General features: G+C 45.8%; 1 protein-coding gene across 4 annotated transcripts in view; it reads left to right on the top strand.

Moving 5' to 3' along the window:
• hspg2 (heparan sulfate proteoglycan 2) overlaps window positions 1-15,324 on the top strand; it is a 519,883-nt gene that overhangs the window by 489,496 nt on the left and 15,063 nt on the right. For all 4 annotated transcript variants that reach the window (XM_041206462.1, XM_041206463.1, XM_041206461.1 and 1 more), the window contains 2 exons: window positions 11,446-11,521; window positions 12,355-12,433. In XM_041206462.1, the coding sequence (XP_041062396.1) occupies window positions 11,446-11,521; window positions 12,355-12,433 (155 nt within the window). The remainder of the gene's footprint in view (window positions 1-11,445; window positions 11,522-12,354; window positions 12,434-15,324) is intronic.

Genomic DNA, 15,324 nt, shown 5'->3' with positions numbered 1-15,324 from the left:
CTCCTTCGACAGCAGCTTCCAAGCCCATGACCTGTACCACATAAAGAACAAGGGCAGCAGATGCATGGGAACACCACCACCTGCATGTTCCCCTCCAAGTCACACAACATCCTGACTTGGAACTATGTCACCGTTCTTTCACTGCCATGAGTTAAAGTCCTGGAACTCCCTATCTAACAGCACTGAGGGAGTTCTTCACCACTTGGACTGCAACAGTTTAAGAAAGCGGCTCACCACCAGCTTCTGAAGAGTAATTACAGATGGGCTGTAAGTGCTGTCCTTGCTAGCGACCGCCAGCCACCCCCCCCCCCCCCCCCCCCCCCCCCCCCCCCCCCCCCACCATGTTGAGAATGAATAAAAACAAAAGGTATTTGAATTAGCAACTTAGTTCTGTTGGGTATTGGGACATGTAACAGGTTTCAAAGTAATTTTGGATCATTTATAAATGATGAATTTAGATGCGACAGTCAAGTACTAGTTGTCTATTGCTCCAAATTGTCAACAAACAGCATTTAAAACATAAATTAAAATATCTCACCATGGAATTCCCAGCCTCTGACCTGCACTTGTAGCCACAGTATTTATATGGCTGGTCCAATTCAGTTTCTGATCAATGGTAACCCCCAGGATGTTGAAAGTGGGGGATTCAGCAATGTAATGCTGTTGAATGTCAAGGGGAGATGGTTAGATTCTCTCTTGTTGGAGATGGTCATTATCTGGCACTTGTGTGGTGTGAATGTTACTTGCCACTTCAAGTGTCCAAGCCTGAATGTTGTCCCGGTCTTGCTGCATATAGACACGGACTGCTTCAGTATCTGAGGAGTTATGAATGGAACCAAAATGCTGCAAACATTCTGAACATTTTTGGAAGAAAGGTCATTGATGAAGCAGCTGAAGATTGTTGGGGCCTGGACATTTACTTGAGGAACTCTTGCAGTAATGTCCTGGAATTGAGATGACTGACCACCAACAACCACAACCATCTTCCTTTGTGCTAGGTATGACTCCAACTCCCGATTCCAATTGGCTTCAGTTTTGCACCTTGATGCCACACTTGGTCAAATGCTGCCTTGATGTCAAGGGCAGTCACTCTCACCTCACCTCTGGAGTTCAGCTCTTTTGTTCATGTTTGGATGAAAGCTGCAATGAGGTCTGGAGAGTAGTGGCCCTGGCAGAACCCAAATAAGTATTGACGATGTTATTGCTGTGTAGGTGCTGCTTGGTTGTCAACAACATCTTCCATCACTTTACTGATGATCAAGAGTAGGCTGATAGGGCAGTAATTTGCCAGGTTGGATTTGTCCTGATTTTTGTGTACAGGACGTACCTGGGCAATTTTCCACATTGCTGTGTAGGTGCCAGTGCTGAAGCTGTACTGGAACAGCTTGGCTAGGGGCACAGCAAGTTCTGGAGCACAAGTCTTCAGTTCTATTTCCTGAGTGTTGTCAGGGCCCATAGCCTTTGCAGTATCCAGTGCATTCAACCATTGCTTGATATCACGTGGAGTGAATTGAATTGGCTGAAGACTGGCATCTGTGATGCTGGGGACCTCAGGAGGAGGTGGAAATGAAACTCTGACTGAAGACAGTTGCAAATACTTTAGTCTTATCTTATACACTGATGTGCTGGGCTTCTGCATCATCGAGGAAGGGAATATATGTGGAACCTCCTCCTGGTATTTGTTTAACTGCCCACTACCGTTCATGACTGGAAGTAGCAGACCAGCAGAGCTTAGATCTGATCTGTTAATCATGGGATTGCACAGTTCTGCTGAAGAATGCTGTTTAACATGCATATAATCCTTCACTAGGTTGGCACCTCATTTTTAGGTATGTTTTAAGCTGCTAAATCTGTTCTAAATCTACTTCATTTACCATGATAGTGGTACCAGACAACATGATGGATGGTGTCCTTTGTGAAGACAGGACTTTGTCTTAAGGACTGTGTGTGGTCATTCCTAAAAATACTCTGAATAACAGATGCATCATTGATAGGTAGATTGGTGAGGATAAGGCCAAGTAGGTTTTCCCCTTTAAGTTCTCCCACTACCTGCTGCAGGCCCAGTCTGTAGGACTTGGCCAGCTCAGTCAGTAGTGGTGCTACCAAGCTGCTCTTGGTGTTGGACTTTTTGAAGTCCCCATTCTGCACCCTTGCCAATCTCCATGCTTTCTTCAAAGTTTGTTCAACATGGAGGAGTGTCAATCCATCAGCTGGGTGGAGGCAGTAGGTGGTAATCAGCAGGAGGTTTCTTTGCCCATGCTTGACCTGATGCCAGGATACTTCATGGAGTCAATATTGAGAATGTCCAGGGACACTCCCTCCTAACGTATACCACTGTGCCTTCACCTCTGATCAATCTGTCGTCCTGATGGAACCGGCCATACCCAGGAATGATGATGGAAGAACCTATGATGCTGGCTGAAAGGTATGATTTGCTAGGTGTGACAATGTCAGGCTGTTGCTGGACTAATCTGTGGGACAGCTCTCCCAGTTTGGCACAAGTCCCCAGATGTTGGTGAGGAGGACTTTGTAAGGCGGATTAGGCTGGGTGTAGGCACTAACATTTCTTCTCCCCAGACTAGGAAATTTAATGATGCACAACAAGATACAATGGCTTGTTAATGACTTTATTTACACCTACACAGGTATGTCTGCTGTTACTCCAGCACCAGAATGGCACATGGAGGGTAGTGCGGGTAATGTCATTTAGTCTGTGTTGATTTTTAATCTAACAAAGAAGTGGTAATGGTGTCTAATTTGGCATGACTCCTAGTCCTAGTCGCCTATAATCCCATTTGTAACATTAGTTTGCTAAATGATGCACTGAAACCTGAGGGAAGAGAGGAAACAAGATGGGCTTCTGGCTGTTATGTTACAGCAAGCCTCAGTCCTGAACAGTTGTTGATTGATTGACAAACAGAAATGTTGCCCAATCACAGGCCCAATATAGAGAGTATTGTTTGATATTTAGTCTGAATTCAGCTTCTAATCCGCCTCTTAGTGTGGAGCAGCAGTTTAAAGGACACTTTATTTTTGATGACTTCAGCTTGAGGGTTTTTGCTTTTATTTTTCATTTTTGAGGGCTTTAGTTTCGCCTGGGATTGCCAATTCTCAATGAATATAATCTTGGAGGTTTCATCAAATAACCTGCCACTTCTAATTGGCCAAACAGCCTTTTAGCCCCATCTTTGATATTTTTATAATTGTTAAATGCAAATTTTAAAAAGCACTGTTTTTAAAACTAATGCCCCCCCCCCCAAATTTCTCTCCCAGAATGCTCATTGCAATGTCCAGGAGATTAATCTTTAATTCCCAGGGACTCCAGGATAACCCTCGGTTTGTCCCAGTTTTTCTTTGCCTTGTTGGGTTGATACATACACCTTCCTTCAGATGGGAGGATGGGCCAGACTAGGTCAAGATCTTTCCCATCAGTGCTACCATTGGCTGAATAAATTGCAGTAAACAGAACTCGAATGTGGTGGACTGGATGAGCTGCTCCACCCACTCTCAACATGGACCATCTTGGGACTGATCATCAGATCTAAACCCAAGACTCGATCTCAACATTGAGAACAGCATTTGTGACTAGCTGAGGCATCAGTTCACCCTGAAGGGAAGTGCTATCAATGCTTTAATGCCAAAAATGATTACAAAAACATTTAAACACAGTCAGCTTATAGGTTGAATCAACACTCCAATAGCGGCTCCAATGGCCATTCGTGTTGTAACTTGAAAATGGAGTGCGTAAAGAAATGGCAAGTAAGTAATAGAGTAGAGGATAATAATTTGCTATTGATTTGGGCTTAAAGGAAAGCTCTTGGCCCAAATCAATCCTGTAGTGCATCATTTAGCTTTAATCTAAATTTGACCATATACTAACACTTTCATATAGTGCCTTAAAGCACCTGTTGGAATGAGATAACCCAGTCTAATGTGGCACCCCATGTTATATAAACTGTTGGGGGAGAAGGAAGAAAATGTTTAAACAAAAAACATAATGCATCTCCTCCTGTTGAGGATGAAGTGCTTTGGTGACTTAATCACCCACCACACAAACCTTTTCAGCTGAGGATTGGGTGTCTGACTACTTGTTCACCCTGGAGCACGTGCTGAGCAGCACTGTCTTCAACAGGGAAATGTGGTGCAATTAATGGATAAGTTCAGCTGGAGCTCAGGTTCAGCGCCTTTACCCCTTGTCTCATTATTGAATCTACATAAGGACACGAGAAATCTATGCTGGCCATGCTCATAGTAGTTCAAGGCACACTATATGAAAGGATTCACCAGTTGCTTTAACAAAATTAACCCTAGTAGTTGGTGATATTGCTGGATTGCAAATTATGTTAAATGGTTATCAGAATTTAGTATTCAGTAACACATCTAGTGATAATTTTGTACAGCTTTTTTTTCCAATTGGAAGCACAGTTGATTCCATGTTTAAATGATGGGTGATTCTGTTAAATTTTAAAAATATGTTTAGCAGCCAGTGTGAAAACTATTTAACATTGCAAATAAAACATTTTCTGTCTTAAAGGAGAACAGGTTACAATCCATGCTTGCATCTGATTATCTCCCCTCCCCAGAATGGAGCTTAAAGGCTAACTATTGAAAACCTTATTAATAAAATGATGGTTGCATCAAGAATAATAGACACCAGGGAGTAATCACGAACAGTCAGCTATGTTGAAGGGTTCAGATGCTATACATAGCAAGTCAAAACTCCAGCTGTAACACGTGACATTAGTTTTTTGGTGTCTGTTATTTTGATAATACATACAATTTCCATTTGATGTGAGTGTTTTAATCTGACTTGTATTTACTTTGGTGCTGGGTCCAGTCAGGTGAATATAGCCCATGTTCCCAATACATACAGTCTCACAGGGGGATGGACCCCTTTTGTTGACTTTATTGCTAGTTGATCAGGAACTCATGTATAACTAAATTATTCTCTATTATCTATATATACTATTATCTATTATCTACACTTTATAGGAAGGATTGTTTTTCAGCTTGTTAAATTAGGAAACAAGAAAAACGCTTGCATTTCTGTAGCATTTTTCACACCCTCGGGACGTTCTGTAACACAAGAGGAAGGAGCAGGAGTAGACCGTGGAGCCCCTTGAGCCTGCTCTACCATTCAATACAGTCATAGCTGCTCTACTGCCTAAACTCCACTTTCCTGCCAGCTTCCCATATCCCCTGAACCCCCAAGAGACCAAAGTTCTGTCCATTTCAGACTTAAATATACCTAAGGATGGAGCACCCTCAACCCTCTGGGGTAAAGCATTGCAAAGATACATAATCCTTTGAGTGAAGCAATTTCTCCTCATCTCAGTCCTAAATGATTGACCCCTTATCCTGAGACTGTGCCCCCATGTTCTAGTTTCCCCAGCCAGGGGAAACAATCTCTTAGTGTCTACCCCTTCAGAATCTTCATTAAGATCACCTTTTATTCTTACAAACTCGAGAATCTTGGCCCAGTTTTCTCAGCCTTTCATCATAGGACAAGCCTCTCATCCAAAGAACCAAGTGAACATTCACTGTACTGTCTCCAAGGCAATTATGCTGCTCTTTAAATATGGAGACCAAACCGCACACTGTATTCTAGGTGAGGTCTCATCGAATCCCTGTACAATTGTAGCAAGACTTCTTTATTCTTGTACCCTAATCCCTTTGCAATAAAGACTAACATGCAATTTGCTTTTCTAATTGCTTGCTGTACCTGCATGCTAACTTTGTGTTCTTTGTACAAGTACGCCCAAGTGTCTCTGAACACCTAGGAGTTTCATGCCTTTTAAAAAACGTTCTATTTTTCTATTCTTATTACCAAAGTGAATAACATCACACTTCCCCATGTCATACTCCATATGCCACTTTGTTGCCTAAAAACTTAACCTGTTTCAAAGCCATTGATGTACTTTTTGAAGCGTGTTCACTGTTATAATGGAGAAAACATGGCAGCTATTTTGCACACTGTAAGCACCCAGAAACAGCATTGTGAGAATAACCAGAAAATCTATTTTGGTGATGAACAAATGTTGGTCAGGGCACTGTGGGAACTCCCCTGCTCTTTTTGGAAAGATTTTTTTTTTAAGCATCCTTCTAAGGGCGCAGATGTTCATCTGAATGCCAGGACTTCTACAACAATCCCTCTGTACATTAAGTACTCAAGACTTTCAAGTGGGATTTGAATGCACGACCTCCTGACTCAGCAGTAAGAATTTTACCACTGAGCCATGGATGGCATCTTATGATTATAAAGCAAGAAATTATAATTCAACCTGTAATATGCATTTCAATACATATGAAGGGTATTTTGGAGGCATCACCAATCACTTCCAGAAATGATGCTGCTTTATGCCATTGGTGCATTATCATCCTGATGTAGGCTCATCTGGGCCCAACAGTGTGACAACTCCTGAGAGCTGTTACAGGTCAACTCATTGCCTTTATGTCCAACTTTGATGAGCTTATTGCTTGTTCCATATTAGGGCAAGTTTTTTTTGCTTTTCTAGCTTTGACTGGTGGAGTTCCTATGTCCTCTGTTTAGTGTGGGGTTGAGCTGCCATTCCTTTCACATTAACTGTACTACCCTAAAACACTGACCACTTCCCTTGCCAATGTTGATCAAATCTAAACCGGTTGGTATCAAAAGCAAGGCACAGCTTTCATCCCTGAGAGAGTTAATTGACTTTTGTTCAGTCTCATGGCTCTCCTCTCACACCCAGTGTCCCAGCTGTCCCCTATTTATATGCCTTTATAAAACAAATAAAATAAGCAAATTAACTAACAAACTAATTGAAAGTCCCAAAAGCAGCACTGTAACAAAAAGACAAAGCTTTAAAGGAAACTTATAAAATTAAATTAAAATAATGCTCCCGGGGCTGCTGATGCACTCTAGCCTCTGCAGCGCCCACCGGTCACAGAAGGCCTCAAGTGTACCTGCGGACACCACATGTTCCCTCTCCAGGTACTCAAAGTACTTAATTAAACAATGCCCTTCACCTGTATATCTTAACAATATAATGAACATACTATTAGCAGCCCATGGAAACCTGGCCCACTTCTTGGGCATTTTTCCTTTTGTTGATCATTTCACATGTTGATCACTCTGTGTCAGGAAGATTGTGAGATTTCCCATCGAAGCTCCAGGGAGGCGAAGCATACAGTCTTAAAATTCCAGAGATGTGAGCACATTATCCAGGTTGACACTCCAGTGCAGTTACTGAGGGAATGCTGTGCTGTCAGAGGTGCTGTCTTTCAGATAAGACATTAAACCAAGTGCTATCTGCCCCCTCTTGTAGACATAGAAGATCCCACAGCACAATTTGAAGAAGAGCAGGGGGGTTGTCCCATGTCTCCCATCCAATGTTTATCTCTCAACAAGCACTTGGAACAGATTATCTGGTCATTTATCATATTGTTGTTTGTGGGCCCTTGCTGTGTACAAATTTGCTGCCATGATCCCTACATTGATACAGTGAATACGTCATTGACATTGGGATGTCCTGAATTGTGAAAGTTGCTACACAATTACAATTCTTTTATTTTACCACTTATTCACCATCACTACATAGCAAGCCATTTGCACAGCATAAAGTGAAGGAATCATATGAGGAAACTCTGCCAACCATGTCCAGTCTCTGGTGTGACCCGTTTGTTCTTTCTCTGATCTTTCCCCTGAGTGATATTACACCCTGGGTGACTCCTGCTACGTAGTTTAATTCTCCTTCTAAGAGGCATGATGGTGAGAGAGGGAATTGAGATGTCTGCTTCTGGGTGTCTCTGCAGGTTCCCTGGTCAGGAAAGTACAGAGGGCTCGATAACATGGTCACCAGCAGTGTCCAGGATCAGCTCTTGAATGTGTAATGATATTTGGAGATTTGGGTTAGGGGTGACCTCCAGTTTTAATTCTCTAATTCTCTATTCTATTTACTTCCTTGGGCTGCAATGAGAAGACTGCAACAAATGATTAGGGTTGGTTTTAACTCAGGTGTGGGTTGGGAGGGAATCTGTCATTCACAGAGAGTTCAGCGGGGTGCCTGAGGTCAATTTAATGCCCTGGCCCCCTCAAGTTTCTCCTGCTAGGAGTGACACCAGGGCCAGCAGGTGGGAACAGGACTTGGATCAGAAACCCAGTCACATTCCAGGGAGCTGTTATTGCTGGCAAGTGGGGCTTCACCCAGGATACTGCACTGGGGGGGAGAGGCAAGGCTAGGGTTCAGGGTGAGGAGAAGAGAGGCAAGGCCAGGGTTTGGGGTGAGGAGAGGAGAGGCAAGGCAATAGGGTTTGGGGTGAGGGGGAAGAAAGACAATGCCAGGACCCAGTGTGAGGAGAGGAGAGGCCAGGGTTTGTGGTGAGGAGAGGCAAGGCCAGGGTTCGGGGTGAGGAGAGTCAAGGCCAGGGTTCAGAGGGAGGAGAGGAGAGTCAAGGCCAGGGTTCAGAGGGAGGAGAGGAGAGTCAAGGCCAGGGTTCGGAGGGAGGAGAGGAGAGTCAAGGCCAGGGTTTGGAGGGAGGAGAGTCAAGGCCAGGGTTCGGAGGGAGGAGAGTCAAGGCCAGGGTTCGGAGGGAGGAGAGGAGAGGCAAGGCCAGGGTTCAGAGGGAGGAGAGGAGAGGCAAGGCCAGGGTTCGGAGGGAGGAGAGGAGAGTCAAGGCCAGGGTTCGGAGGGAGGAGAGTCAAGGCCAGGGTTCGGAGGGAGGAGAGGAGAGGCAAGGCCAGGGTTCAGAGGGAGGAGAGGAGAGGCAAGGCCAGGGTTCGGAGGGAGGAGAGGAGAGGCAAGGCCAGGGTTCGGAGGGAGGAGAGTCAAGGCCAGGGTTCGGAGGGAGGAGAGGAGAGGCAAGGCCAGGGTTCGGAGGGAGGAGAGTCAAGGCCAGGGTTCAGAGGGAGGAGAGTCAAGGCCAGGGTTCGGAGGGAGGAGAGGAGAGGCAAGGCCAGGGTTCAGAGGGAGGAGAGTCAAGGCCAGGGTTCGGAGGGAGGAGAGTCAAGGCCAGGGTTCGGAGGGAGGAGAGGCAAGGCCAGGGTTCGGAGGGAGGAGAGGCAAGGCCAGGGTTCGGAGGGAGGAGAGGCAAGGCCAGGGTTCAGAGGGAGGAGAGGAGAGTCAAGGCCAGGGTTCGGAGGGAGGAGAGGAGAGTCAAGGCCAGGGTTTGGAGGGAGGAGAGTCAAGGCCAGGGTTCGGAGGGAGGAGAGTCAAGGCCAGGGTTCGGAGGGAGGAGAGGAGAGGCAAGGCCAGGGTTCAGAGGGAGGAGAGGAGAGGCAAGGCCAGGGTTCGGAGGGAGGAGAGGAGAGTCAAGGCCAGGGTTCGGAGGGAGGAGAGTCAAGGCCAGGGTTCGGAGGGAGGAGAGGAGAGGCAAGGCCAGGGTTCAGAGGGAGGAGAGGAGAGGCAAGGCCAGGGTTCGGAGGGAGGAGAGGAGAGGCAAGGCCAGGGTTCGGAGGGAGGAGAGTCAAGGCCAGGGTTCGGAGGGAGGAGAGGAGAGGCAAGGCCAGGGTTCGGAGGGAGGAGAGTCAAGGCCAGGGTTCAGAGGGAGGAGAGTCAAGGCCAGGGTTCGGAGGGAGGAGAGGAGAGGCAAGGCCAGGGTTCAGAGGGAGGAGAGTCAAGGCCAGGGTTCGGAGGGAGGAGAGTCAAGGCCAGGGTTCGGAGGGAGGAGAGGCAAGGCCAGGGTTCGGAGGGAGGAGAGGCAAGGCCAGGGTTCGGAGGGAGGAGAGGCAAGGCCAGGGTTCAGAGGGAGGAGAGGAGAGGCAAGGCCAGGGTTCGGAGGGAGGAGAGGAGAGTCAAGGCCAGGGTTCGGAGGGAGGAGAGTCAAGGCCAGGGTTCGGAGGGAGGAGAGGAGAGGCAAGGCCAGGGTTCAGAGGGAGGAGAGGAGAGGCAAGGCCAGGGTTCGGAGGGAGGAGAGGAGAGGCAAGGCCAGGGTTCGGAGGGAGGAGAGTCAAGGCCAGGGTTCGGAGGGAGGAGAGGAGAGGCAAGGCCAGGGTTCGGAGGGAGGAGAGTCAAGGCCAGGGTTCAGAGGGAGGAGAGTCAAGGCCAGGGTTCGGAGGGAGGAGAGGAGAGGCAAGGCCAGGGTTCAGAGGGAGGAGAGTCAAGGCCAGGGTTCGGAGGGAGGAGAGTCAAGGCCAGGGTTCGGAGGGAGGAGAGGCAAGGCCAGGGTTCGGAGGGAGGAGAGGCAAGGCCAGGGTTCGGAGGGAGGAGAGGCAAGGCCAGGGTTCGGAGGGAGGAGAGGAGAAGCCAGGGTTCGGAGGGAAGAGAGGAGAGGCAAGGCCAGGGTTCAGAGGGAGGAGAGTCAAGGCCAGGGTTCGGAGGGAGGAGAGGCAAGGCCAGGGTTTGGAGGGAGGAGAGGAGAGTCAAGGCCAGGGTTCGGAGGGAGGAGAGGCAAGGCCAGGGTTCGGAGGGAGGAGAGGAGAGAGCAAGTCTGGGGTTACAAAGTGAGAGGTAAGGTCACAGATGGGGAGGCCTTGGGCCTAGACAGCGTGGGGTGGGGTACTTCATTGTTTCATTGGGTTTTCGTGTCAAATGGAAATGGTAGAGGGAATCTCTGATTTGCAGAGTTTCCTCAAACATTGATTAAAAACAAATGTAAGTTTTGATATTGGGCCACAGCTGAGGAATATTCAGGGGTGGAACATAAGAATGTATTTCATTTGTGTGATTTTCTTATCAGCCTGCCACTGGAATATGGAAATGAGTGAAATGAAAGCTCCACATTGTTGTTCGATCTGCACATGAACTGATGTGAACCGCAGCACAGCTGCATTATTACAGCAGCTGGTGTGAACTTTTATACAATTCATATTTCAGCTGATCGAATAAAATAGTTTCGCGGGAAAAGGAATCCATTTCCTGGAAGTGAGATCTTGTGTTAAAATCTGATGAGAAAAGCTCCGTTTCTCGCAGAGAAATATTGTAATAAAAGTGACAGAGCAACAGTCAGGGCTAAAGCTGTAATCCTGCAATTGATTTGAAAAGTTCACTGTTGGGTGGGATTTCATTAGATGAAGCCCAGATAGGATAGGCAAAGCACTGGTGAGATAATACAATGAAGATTGGAGTTCTGTTGACTCCCCTCTTTAAGTAATAAGAAGGTCATATAATGAGTGTTTAATCCCACTTTATCTGAATTAACATGTTACACAGAAACATAAAGATAAAGCCTGATGATGAGGAGGAAGCATTTTAAGGATTAGTAAGCAGTAATGAAACCTTTAATCAAAATACTTGAGGTGGTTCAGTAACAATATTTTGATAAGCCAGTATGTATCATAGCGAGGCCTACATCAGGTGGATGGCAAAGAATGTAATAGCTCCTCATATAGTGGTTGTTTGATTCTAAGTTCTCCCTGCGAATGATTGAGAAAAAAAATCACTCAATGGAAAACTGCGCTGTAGAAAGGAAGGTTCTCGATTCCTGTGGCTTATTACTGGTCTAAGCTTTCGATATTATCTTTTTATACAGACTCTCCTGTGCAGTATGGAGCTTTCTTCTACAATGGAGGATACATCGTGTTACCAAAACAGATGTTCCCAAGGAGGTAAGAGCAATGATTGAGTGTCAGAGTGACAATTTAGGCACTTGCCAGGTCTAGTTGTGAGTCACACATCCTGAGACCACTCCTAGAAGGACCAGTGATTATAGCTGTAACAATGTGTGAATCTTTATTGGATTGTGAAGGGTGGGGGTTCAATAGAACGTGGATTTAAAAGGATATCAGTTGACTTTCTCTCTCTTAGGATTCAAAATCCGCCAGGCTTTGATCCCTGGCCAGGATTAGCCCATTGAGCATTGATCCCGCCAGGGGAAAGGTTCTGTCTCTTTAATAAATATTTGCCACCCACCCTCCCCTCCCCAAAGTCAGGGACAGATGGTGGCAAACTTTTGCCCACAGGAAAGTATCTTCAGATTTTCCAATCACCTCCTTTATTCAGAATTTTGCCTTTTCTTCCATGCCCACGACCAAGATCCCTCTTGATGGACCGCCATTTCTATCCTTGCAGTAACCAAGCTGTCAGCTCAGAAAATTCAGTGGGATTACCGCTTTCCACCAGACTGGGGGCTGTGTAAACTCCCTCCACCCAGATACGTCCCTCTGATATGGCTAACCTTGGGACTGAAGTTCCGCACGGCCTGACAGAAATAGCAGAGAAAGCCAGGACTGAAAGCTCCAGGTTCAGGCCTAACACCCAGGCTTCAAGGTACTCTCCAGTCCAGCCTTACAGCAGTTGTGCCCCTTCCTCTTCCATGAATGGCCATAGACATCATGCACCTTATGAACCGCAACCTTTGAATGCATTGGGAAGGCACTGTGACAGTCGAGAGAAATTTATATTCCTTCCATTTAAAAATTCTGTGGTTGAATTTTCACAGTTCTCCAACTGCTCCTGAAACCATTGAAATGGAGATTCAAACAACATCACTTAATGGCGTCCTGCTCTGGCAGGGAGTGGTAAGTGCCTCAAACACGTCCTGACAAATTAATATAAAATTTTGGAACTTGTGTTTTATTGAAAACTTTGAAATATTACACAATGAAGAGAGGAACTGTTCATTACTCATGCAGAGGGGGAACCCTCCGTTATGAATTTACCGCATATTTTCCCTAGTCTGTTCAGCAATACAATTCCCATCGGTACCACACAAATCATTTCTTGCTACCTCATAAGAGGTATTCTGATCTTCCCAGGTGTGGGCTTCTAAAATGGTAGTAATGTCCTGCAGGTGAACCATCAGGATGTGAGCATCTTGGTTCTGATTATTTTTCCGTAAAATATTCTTAATCCTATTCCCCAAATCCAATGTTGTCCAGTGTGGCCAGGTCAGTAGTGTTGGCCACAGATGTGCCTGTATTAAATATTGCAGTGTATCATTTACCAGGCCCCTACATGTTCTGCACCTCCAGAGATTGCTGATGAGCCTCCTCCTACCCTTTTATACCTTGCATGATGACCCTTCCTGTTTGGACATCCTTCTTTTTCCTGCTGTATGCCCAACAATCTTTAAGCACTTGCCCAAGGAATGGCACCCACCTCCATTTACCCTAGGAACACCCGCGTGCCATGCACTGTGCCAACTTTGAGATTCCAGGTCTGGCCTGTTTACTTTGGTTCGGATCCCAGTCAAGTTGGAGGGGTGACCCGTCGCTCCAATCTAAAGGGTGGTATATAAATGTACTCACCTGTCCACTGTTAGTCACGAGTGCCCTCCTTGTTCCCATCCTGGAGATCCTGCCGACTGTGCCACTTCTTGTGGGAATTTCAAGCACCAGTCTGGAGGCAGAAAAGTGTGGAATATCAAAGTTTATTCGAGTATTTACAGGGGAGAAATACCTAGTGGACTTAGCTCTCCTGAAAGAATCGATGGTTACCATAGCCGTATTTATATTTCCTCCTAGTGTGACTATATTATTCTGGCTAATCCAATTAACAACTGTAAAATTCAATCTAGTACGATTAGCTCATTAACAATTGTAAAATCAACAAACAATTTATTGACCTATAGTTTTTCCACACTACAGGTTCCTGATTAAGAAACAAGGCAGTGATATGGAGGAGATAATGACTCCACAGTATCAATTCCTTTTCCCAGCACTCCTTGCTAGGCCAGGAGGGGCAAGAGTGTTCACCCAGCCCCTCATTCCTGGCTTCAACATTCGTAATGCTGATTGTTGCTCATAGCCCCAACCCCCTGTCTGCAGCCTGCCCTGGGATACTGATTGCCGGGGTTCCATAGAAACAGACCCCAGGGCCTCCTGCTGCTGGCTCCGCTACCAATTCTCCCCCCACCACCATGGCACCCAGCTAACCTGAAAATTTGGCCGTTTGCTAGGCAGGGAACAGAAGAAAAATGATAAAGCAACAATTCCTGTATTCCTAGGCAGCAGCAGCCATTTCCTGGTTGCTTTTTTAGATCCAACACAATGTGAAAGGATTGCTTGACTGAACTTTGCTTGATGATCCATACAGGCTGTGATAAACTCTCAGGAGCATGGCATCATTTCAGCACCATACATCATACAGTTTACTTTCACCACAGCCCCCACTGCACCCTCCACCTGCCCCACTTCATACCAGTTCAGTCTAGCGTTGGTAAGAATCACCATAATGATAATACTGGAGACAAAATGTTCATCAGCCCACGAGTATCAGAACCTTTTGATGAAGAGGCTGAGCAAATTGGGCTCATATTGTCTAGAGTCTAGAAGAATGAGACATAATCTCATTGAAACCTACAAAATTCTGATGAGGCTTTAGAGGGTAGACACAGAGAGATTGTTTCTGCTGGCCAGGGAGTCTAAAACACAGGGGCACAGTCTCAGGATAAGGGGCCAATCATTTAGGACTGAGATGAGAGAAATTTCTTCACAAAGAATCTTTGGAATTCTCTACCCCAGAGGGTTGTGGTTGCTCCATCATTGAATACATTTAAGGCTGGGATAAACAAATTCTTGGTCCCTCAGGGAATTAAGGGATACGGGAGCTGATGGGAAAATGGAGTTGAAGCCTAAGATCAGCTATGATGGTATTGAATGGTGGAGCAGGCTCGTTGGGCCGTGTGGTTTACTCCTGCTCCTGATTTTTGAGTTCTTGTGATGTTCGTGCAAAATTGTCCCCAGGACACTTCCCTATTCCTGAATTCTGAGATCACGTTAAACTCTAAGAGACAAATGCCCTATTCAGGTGTATGTTTATCAGTTTTCGTTTGGTTTATATGCATTTTAATGGACAAATTTAAAATATTTAGCAGCAGACATTAATGTAATAACATTACTGCATTGCAAGTCCCGTTACTGCATTTGTCTCTGTTTACAAATCTTCAGACACCAATGTGCCTGTCCCTTTTACCAGGATGGCAATAATCCTTTAAGGGGTCTCGCTTTCAACACTTCACTATGAGCTTTAATGTTAATCTTTGGTGTTTAGATCTGTAATTGCCAATTCTGCCACTAGGTTGCACATGCTATCCCTTTAGTCTCAGTTGAATTTATACCTAGATATCTTGGGGTGAAATTCCTGTCTGTTGATTAGATTGAGAGGCAGGTATGTAGGGTTTGGATACCATTCAGTAGGTCATCATGAAGCCTTCATAGTCTTAAGTAGGTTAACTGTATGTATTTATTAACTACGAGAACTATGCACATATACACAGTAAAGGGTTCAAGCTAGGCGCTGTCTCCATGCTTCCTTGTGCACATGGCTCTATCCAACACTAGACTGACCTGTAGATGTGGGTCAGCTGTTCTCTTACATCACTGTGTGGGTGATACTGTGCTCAGTTCCATTTTAACCCTATATGTGCCAGACTTGTATACTACAGCAAGTACAACTTAGCCATGAAGAA

Source organism: Carcharodon carcharias, chromosome 15, assembly GCF_017639515.1.
Source record: "Carcharodon carcharias isolate sCarCar2 chromosome 15, sCarCar2.pri, whole genome shotgun sequence".
NCBI lineage: Eukaryota > Metazoa > Chordata > Chondrichthyes > Lamniformes > Lamnidae > Carcharodon > Carcharodon carcharias.
Note: the sequence above shows the minus strand (reverse complement) of the source record. Positions and strands in the feature narration are given on the sequence as shown.